Source organism: Sorghum bicolor, chromosome 7 (genome assembly GCF_000003195.3).
Source record: "Sorghum bicolor cultivar BTx623 chromosome 7, Sorghum_bicolor_NCBIv3, whole genome shotgun sequence".
Taxonomy (NCBI): domain Eukaryota; kingdom Viridiplantae; phylum Streptophyta; class Magnoliopsida; order Poales; family Poaceae; genus Sorghum; species Sorghum bicolor.
Window position 1 is genome coordinate 19532162 of NC_012876.2, and position 9117 is coordinate 19541278.

The following is a 9117-nucleotide window of genomic DNA, read 5'->3' on the forward strand; positions in this document are numbered from 1 at the left end:
CGTTGAATAGAAATTAGTGGTTGGATGAATAAAAAATAATTTTGTTACCGTATAGAAACATCTCCATATAGAGACGATCTTGTCTTCTCCAAAATTTGAATGCTGACATGTGAGGACCGAGTAGGTGTATAGAATTAATAGTCAAGATATGCTTAAAGATTTTTAGCGCCACGTTGCATATAAATTAGTAGTTGAATTAATAAAAATTAATTTTGTTGCTGCGTAAAAACCTCTCCACAGGATGGACATTCCACCTAACACAAACATGATTGTCTTCATGCTTCTTGCTACAGGTGCCTATTACAACCAACACCGTCACTACCCATACTCACACCATTCTTTGCACCAAGATATGTTTATTTAATAGAGCAACAATATATAGAAACCTTACATCATAATTCCCTCTAGGGGAATGAAACATACAAAACATACACACTAGATGTGAACTATCCATAATATTCCCAACTCATAATATGCATAGACATTGAAACCCAACAGAGGTTACATAGAAACCAATAGTTTCACTCGTATCATCCAAGCATATAACCACAACATATGAAAAACTAACTTTTTACATTAACCTATCAACTATATCGAATATCAAACTATGCCATTGTCACAAGCCAAGAAAGTTGCGGACGTCGCAAGCCATGTCCTATGACGAGCCACCATTGACCTCACACCAAATAGAGGAATCCTTTCGACCATCCTACACCACAACAAAGGCATAGAAACATGTTTTGAGCAAGCGCAAAAACCCTTACAATGGCGCACAAAAACTCTTACCGATTAGGTACGTAGAATCAATAGTCAAGATGCGCATAAAGAATTTTAGTGCTACATTGCATATAAATTAGTAGTTGAATAAATAACAATAATTTTTATTGATGCGTAAAAACCTCTCCACGAGATGGGATATTTCACCTGACACAATCATTATTCTCTGTAACATCATGCTTCACAGTATGGGGGCCGATTACAACAACACCATTACTACCCATACTCACACCATAGAATTAGTAGTCAATATGTGCATAAATGTTTTTATCGCATTGCATAGAAATTAGTATTTCGGTGAATAAAAGTTATTTTTTTACCACATAAAAACTGCTCTAACAATGTATAGAATTATAAATCAATAATGTGTAGAATTGTATACCAACAATATATACCAAGTTACAGTGACAAATATTTTTATACAACAAAGAGTGGGATTAGGGTTTTTGGAGAATATATATAGGGCTTGGGAAGGTGGGCCGATGGATGGGCCAGTGGGCTGGTGGGTTGGTGGAACCAGGAAACCCAGGTTTGGGTTGGGGCTTGCACTAATTATTGGAAGCCCTATGCTCTCATATATATATATATATATATATATATATATATATATAGCGCTATTCTACACCGCAAGTCAAAACACAACGTTCAGTATCACCTAGTCGTACACTCAGGATCACAAAAATACTGAACAATATTGAAACACGGGTACTGAACAATACTGAATTCTCTTCAGTATAACAGTTTGGTGTAGAATAGTATTCTACACCTAGGGTGTAGAATAGCACTTATATATATATAATATATATATAGAGAATAACTATATATATATATATATATTATATATATATATATATATATTATATATATATATATATATAGTAACAAATAAATAAAATCCAACCTAAACACTAATCATAGTCTAGCTAGGATTCGTTGGTTTGCTGGTAACCAATAAAATAAAATCAGATTCTCTGTCATATCGAATCTTGCGGCACATGTATGGAGCATTAAATACAGTTGAAAAACAAAAACTAATTGCACAGTTTGCCTGTAAATCGCGAGACGAATCTTATAAACCTAATTACTTCATGATTGGACAATGTTTATCAAATAAAAACGAAGTGCTACAGTGTCAAAATCTAAAAACTTTTTGGATCTAAACAAGGCCTAAGAAAATGAGTTTGTCTCATCTATAGCTCGGGCAGTTTGGAAGACTGAATAGGAATCCTAATCTAAATAGAAAATATTAAAACCAGCAACAAACTTCTCGTGTTTTAATTTATTATTAAGCTGTATTAAGAGGTAAAATTAGAGTAAGTAAAATTTGCCTAATTTATATTTTACTAGCAAAACATGCCCGTGTGTTGCAACAGGATATTTATTACTTAACGATTGTACAATTTTTCTAAAACTTAAATATGAGACCTTAAATCAAATGAATATAAACCCGTATAAAATTTTCTATTTTTTGTTTGTCATTTTCTATTTGATAAGGATATCTATTCCTATTCAGTTTAGGATTACGATTTTAGCTATCCAAGTTATCTCAAAAAACAATGTTCAAGTTATGTATAGGTACATCATATATTCAGGATCAGACTCATTTTTTGCTTTTAATCACATCCAGTTTCAAACAATGAGTAGTACATGTCTCAAAGAAAAATTAATGCCTTTTCTTCTTCATGATTTCAAAAGGGATGATGTGTAAAAGCTATCCTTGTGATAAGAAAAATAATTAATAAAATTCTTATAGACCTATAGGAAGAAAATAAACTATCTCAATACTATCACGTCAACTTCAAACTTAATGGAATAAAATTGGATCCATATAAGGTCCACACAATGGGAACACCAAACAAAATTAACAGCCAGTGTCGTTAAGTCATCCTGCCAATTAACTTGTTTGAGCTTTACCAACAAAACCATAAGTAAAGATTACACTGAATATGTTATGGTAGGGCGCACCTATCAGAGGAGGCGCAGCAGTGGCTAGAATTTAGCGTAATTACTTATTTGTTTGTGGGGATAATTAGTTAATTGTTTAAGGGGGTCTTTTATCAATTTGTAAACAATGCCTATAAGGCTAATGGTTTGAGTAACAAGAAAGGGCAAGCCTGGGATTGGAGATTATCTCCCCTTGGGCCCCCAGCTCTGTTTCCCGTCATTCTGTTGTCACCCAGCCCTAGCCGTCGCCCTCCCTTCTCCCCACGCGAATCTCTCTGATCACGGCGCCTCCTCACCGTCGCCGTGACCTTCCCAGCCGGCCTCCCTACTCCCCTCCGTACTTCCTCAGGAGCAAGGGTGGTCGACGTACCAACCTGGTATCAGAGACCATGTCGACCTCGACCTCGCCATCTGCTCCCGTGCCGCCATTGTCCTCGGCACCACCCACCACCACCGCACCCATCCCACCGATCATCACCACCACCTCAGCGCTCACCACAACGCAGCCGCCGACCACCTCCCAGCCCTCAGCGCAGGGGCTGTCCGTCGCCGAAGCGTTCAACCAGCTGACCTCCGCCATCTATGGCATGCAGCGACAACTTGGCGATCTGTCCATCCGCGTTACCACGCTGGAAAGCGCGGCCATTGCATCGCTGCGCGCACCACCGATCTACGGTCTGCCCGGCTATGGCGGCATCCCCGCCCTCCCAGCGCCGGCGGCGGTCACGCCGTCCCTGGGCTCCTCCCCGGGTGGTGCCCTCAACCTCGGCGCGCCCGTCATGCAGACACAGCAGACCTCGCTGCCCAACCCCATCCCACCCCAGCAGGTCTCCATGGCCGGCGTCCCAATCACCCAGATATCCTTCCCTCACTCACCATCGCCTGTTCCACCCCTCTCTACTATCCTGGCAGGTGCACCATACCCCCAGCAGTCCTTCAACTACACCACCCCCATTTACACGATCCCACCATCCACCATGTCTTTCAACCCACCCACCACCGCTGCCATCCCAAACCCGGCCGGCAATGCAGTGCCGCGCTTCCACAAGATATCTTTTCCCTCCTATGACGGCAAGGAGGACCCCCTGGGTTGGCTGAACAAGTGCGAACAATTCTTTTACGGACAGCAAACTCGCCCGGAGGACCGCGTCTGGTTGGCTTCGTACCACCTCACGGGGACTGCGCTGCAGTGGTATCTGGTCCTTGAAGGCGATGCTGGTCGTCCGTCATGGGCCGATTTCCGCCTGTTGTGCCAACAGCGCTTCGGCCCTCCACTGAGCACCAATCACCTCGCGGAGCTTTCGCGCCTGCCATTCACGTCCGGGCTGGAGAACTATATGGACGCATTCCAGGCGCGTGCAGCCCATGTTCCCCGCCTGGACGCCCTCGATAAGGCGCGTCTCTTCACGGGTGGACTGCCGGAACACCTGCGCTCCGAGGTCGAACTGCATGAGCCACGCGATCTGCAGCAGGCGATGCGCCTCGCTCGCATCTACGAGCGTCGCAACTCGTCCCTGCTGGCACTGGCGGCGACACCAGCACGCCCCCCCACGGCGTCCGGCGGCCCTGCCAGCGTTGCCAGCACCCGGGGGCGGAGCGCCCCCTCCGCAGGCGCCCCCGAGGGCCAGCGCGACGCCGTCACGGCCGTTCAAGCGCCTGACCCCCGATGAGATGGCAACACGTCGGCAGCAGGGTCTATGCTACAACTGTGACGAGCCATATGTGCGCGGCCACAAATGTGCTCGCCTCTTTTACCTCGAGGTCACGGACTACGTCACGGAGGACGCGGGCGACAACACCCCCCCGGAGGCGCCCGTTGCTCCTGCAGCGCCGGCCGCTGCTCCTGCAGCGCCAGACTTCGATCCGGACGCCCCGATGATCTCCCTGTGGGCCAGCACGGGGATTCGTTCGGAGGAGACCATGCAGCTGCGGATTCGGATCGGCGAGCAACACTTCACAGCACTACTGGACTCGGGCTCCACGCACAATTTCATCAGCATGCAGGCGGCGCACCGTGCTGGTCTATGTGTCGCCACCAGCCAAGGCGCCCACGTGGTGGTGGCCAATGGTGACCACGTCGCCTGTCGGGGTCTCGCCCGCGATGTGCCTATTCGCATCGACGAGGAACGCTTCGTCATCAACTGCTTCTCCATCCCTCTGGACTGCTACGACATGGTGCTGGGAATTTCCTGGCTGCGCACACTTGGGCCGATCCTATGGGATTTCGACGCCCTCAGCCTGTCCTTCACGCACCGGGGCCGCCGCGTGCTATGGCGGGGGCTGGGCTCGCCGCGCAGCGACTCCTCTCCGCCTAGACGTGTGCACGCAGGCCTCCTGCTGCCCCCCACAGAGGCGGAGCCGGTGCTGCTGGAGCGCCTCCTGGAGGACTATGCCGACGTCTTCGCAGCACCCACCGGTCTGCCACCCGCGCGCCCGTGTGACCACCGCATCCACTTGCGCGCAGCGACGGAGCCCATCGCAGTCCGCCCCTACCGCTACCCGCAAATGCAGAAAGACGAGTTGGAGCGCCAATGTGATGACATGCTGAAACAAGGGATCATCCGGCCGAGCACGTCCCCGTTCTCTGCACCGGTCCTGCTCGTGCGCAAACACGATGGGTCGTGGCGTTTCTGCGTGGATTACCGGGCGCTCAACGCAGCCACCGTCAAAGATAAGTTCCCAATTCCAGTAGTGGAGGAGCTGCTGGACGAACTTCAAGGCGCCCGGATTTTCTCCAAGCTGGACTTGCGCTCCGGCTATCACCAAGTCCGAGTTCATCCCGAGGACGTGGCCAAGACGGCGTTCCGGACGCACCATGGCCACTTTGAGTTCTTGGTCATGCCTTTCGGACTGTCCAACGCTCCATCGACGTTCCAAGCCCTTATGAACTTCGTGCTCAAGCCATTCCTCCGCCGCTGCGTGCTGGTGTTCTTCGACGATATCCTGATTTTCAGCGCCTCATGGACTGAACACCTGCAGCAGCTGCGCGCTGTCCTCGACGTCTTACACGAACATCGGCTGCACCTTAAACGCAGCAAGTGTTCGTTCGCCGCTCCCTCGGTGCAGTACCTTGGCCATGTGATTTCCCATGCAGGTGTCGCCATGGATGAGACCAAGGTAGCGGCTGTGCAGTCCTGGCCGCAGCCACGATCCGCACGGGGCCTGCGCGGGTTCCTCGGCCTTGCCGGGTACTACCGCCGCTTCATCAAGGACTACGGCACGATCGCCGTGCCGCTTACTGCCCTCCTGCGGAAGGACGCGTTCCAGTGGACCGACGAGGCAGCGGCTGCGCTGGCTGCACTCAAGCGCGCACTCGCCTCAGCCCCAGTCCTTCACCTTCCAGACTTCGCGAAGGAATTCTTCATCGACTGCGACGCATCGGGCTCAGGTTTCGGCGCAGTTCTTCATCAAGGCGCCGGATCGATCGCCTTCTTCAGCAGACCCTTCGCCGCGCGTCACCTTAAAGTGGCGGCCTATGAGCGGGAGCTGATCGGCCTGGTGCAAGCTGTTCGCCACTGGCGCCCGTACGTGTGGGGGCGGCCGTTCGTCGTGCGCACGGACCACTACGCGCTCAAGTTCATGCTCGATCAGCGCCTCTCCACCATCCCGCAGCACCACTGGGTGAGCAAGCTTTTTGGCTATGATTTCAGGGTGGAGTACCGTCCAGGCCGCCTTAACGTCGCCGCCGATGCGCTGTCTCGCCGGGATGGGGACAGCCCTCTCTTGGCATCCTAGCCAGACCCCCAGCCCGCGCTCGCAGCGGTGTCGGTTCCTGCGTTCCAGCTCTTCGACGACCTCCGGCGCGAGCTGGACACGGTTCCGGCCCTTCGTGCGCGACGCGACGCGGTGGCTGCGGGCGAGCAAGGCCCGGACTGGCAGGTCCGCGAGGGCCTCATCATCCACAATGGGCGCGTCTTCGTTCCGGAGGACTCTGAAATTTTGGAGGACGTCCTTCAGCTCGCGCACACTGGCGCCCATGAGGGCATTCAGCGCACCCTCCAGCGGCTGCGTACCGAGTTCGCCGTGGAGCATGACCGGCGTGTCGTGCATGACTACATCCGGGCATGCGTCACCTGCCAACGCAACAAGATGGAGGCGCTGCACCCTGCAGGCCTACTCCAGCCTCTGCCGGTGCCCTCCAAGGTCTGGGCTGACATATCCCTGGACTTTGTGGAGGCGCTGCCTGTTAGATGAGCCCTGAGCATGCTAACAATAGTAAGTAGAGGCGTCTAGCGCCATTTATGCTTTCTTTTCAAGAGATTGCGGCATGTCCCAGGATGATTGGGATGGCAATTGTTCAATCACGAACATGCCGGATTTGGTCCTCAGTGACCATGTAAAACTTTCCATGTAATTCTCTTTATATAGCAATAGCAATCAATCAAGAAAAGCTGCCGCTTTGCAGCACCAACTCATTGTGTCCAATTCGTGTTTGTGTGTGCCATCCTCCTCATCGGAGTTCTGTCAATTGGTATCGGAGTTGAGTTCCACCGCCATGTCGTCGAAGTCACCTTCCAAGAAGCCGTCGACGGACAACGACAACGACGGTGAGAAGAAGGTCAAGTCGTCACGTTCACCGCAACGCCGCCGTGGCCGGTCTAACAGCCGCCACCGCTCCGGCTCACGAGTCGTGGAGCGCATCATCGAGCGGCCGTCGGCGAACGTCGCATGGCCGATGTTAAGTCGGACGAACTATCCGGAATGGGCCATGGTCATGGAGGTAAACTTCCAGACCTTGCGCGTCTGGGACACCGTCAACGACGGCCTCTCCGACGATCCCGATGAAGAAGAGTACCACGACGACTGGCAGGCGATGGCCGGGCTCCTACGCTCGGTTCCACCCGAGCTCTGGGGTACCCTCGCCGCCAAGGGCACTGTGAAGGAGGCCTGGGATGCGGTCAGGAACCTGCGGATCGGCGACGAGCGCGCACGCGACGCCAGCGCGCAGCAACTTCGCCGAGAATTCAGGAATCTCACCTTCAAGGAAGGGGAGACCGTCAACGAGTTCGGAATCCGCATCACCGCACTCGCCACTAATCTTCGCTCCCTCGGTGACAATATCACCGACGCTGAGGTAGTGAAAAAGCTTCTGCAGGTGGTTCCTGAGCGGCTGACCCAAGCTGCTGTTTCCCTGGAGATGTTTCTCGATCTGAACAAGGTGACGATCGACGAGGTCATCGGCCGACTGCGCGTGTTCGAGGAACGCGCGAAGCCCAAGGAGGTCACGGACGCCCTAGGGCGCCTGATGCTCTATGAGGAAGACTGGGAAGCACGCCGCAAGGAACGCCCTGAGCAGGAGAGCTCTAGCGGCGGTGGCGGGTCCAACAGCCGTGGGAAGCGCGGCGGACGCGGCCGCGGCGCGGCGAACTCGACGTCGCGTGACGGACAACCCGGGGGATCCGGGAACGCCACCGGCGGTCGCCCACCTCCTGGCGATCATTGCAAGACCTGCGGCAAGAAAGGTCACTGGACCAAAGACTGCCGCAGCAAGAAGAAGCAAGGCGCGGCTCACGTCGCGCAAGCTGAGGAGGACGAGGAACGGGCCCTCATGTACATCGCCGTGGACGACGAGGTAACTGCACCATGTACACAACACTGCCCCCACAGCAAGTCGTCTTCTGTTGTTGGAGCGCAGGCGCGGGTGCACATCGTCGAGCCGAAGGTGCTTCTCCACCTTGAACAGGAAGAGAAGGACACCGTGGTGCCTCGTCGCTGGGTCCTTGACACCGGGGCGACTAACCACATGACGGGGTCATGTTCTGTGTTCGCCGAGCTGAACACCAGTGTCACCGGCATGGTGAAATTCGGCGACGGCTCGGTGGTCAACATCGAGGGAAAGGGCACCGTCCTGTTCGCCTGCAAGAACGGTGAACACCGTCGTCTCGACGGCATCTACTACATACCAAGACTCACCACCAACATTGTGAGTCTTGGGCAAATGGACGAGGACGGCTTCAAGGTCGATATTGAGGGCGGCATACTGCGCATCTACGACCTACAACGCCAACTGCTGGCCAAGGTGCAGCGCTCACCAGGCCGGCTCTACTACCTCGATATGACCATCACTGCGCCCGTCTGTCTGACTGGCCCATGGACATTGCCTGGCGCTGGCATGAAAGGTATGGACACCTGAATTTCCAGTCATTGCGGAAGCTGGGACGTGGAGAGATGGTGAAGGGGCTGCCGATGATCGACCGTGTTGATCAAGTCTGTGAAGACTGTGTGCTGGCAAAGCAGAGGCGGACCGCCTTTCCACAGGCCAGCAAATTCCGAGCTCAGGAGGAGCTTGAGCTGGTCCATGGAGAATTGTGCGGGCCAATCTCTCCACCGACGCCGGCTGGGAACCTCTACTTCCTGCTACTTGTCGACGACATGAGCCGATTCATGTGGCTCACT

The 9117-nt window shown here is 52.8% G+C and overlaps 1 protein-coding gene across 1 annotated transcript; it reads left to right on the top strand.

Annotated features, from left to right (window-relative positions):
- Positions 7217–8854, top strand: LOC110437238. The gene has a single exon (XM_021465617.1). The coding sequence runs from the start codon at positions 7217–7219 to the stop codon at positions 8852–8854; it is 1638 nt and encodes a 545-aa protein (XP_021321292.1).

Excerpts from the sequence above, each read along its gene's own strand:
- LOC110437238 (XM_021465617.1), top strand. The coding sequence starts at position 7,217 with ATGTCGTCGAAGTCACCTTCCAAGAAGCCGTCGACGGACAACGACAAC.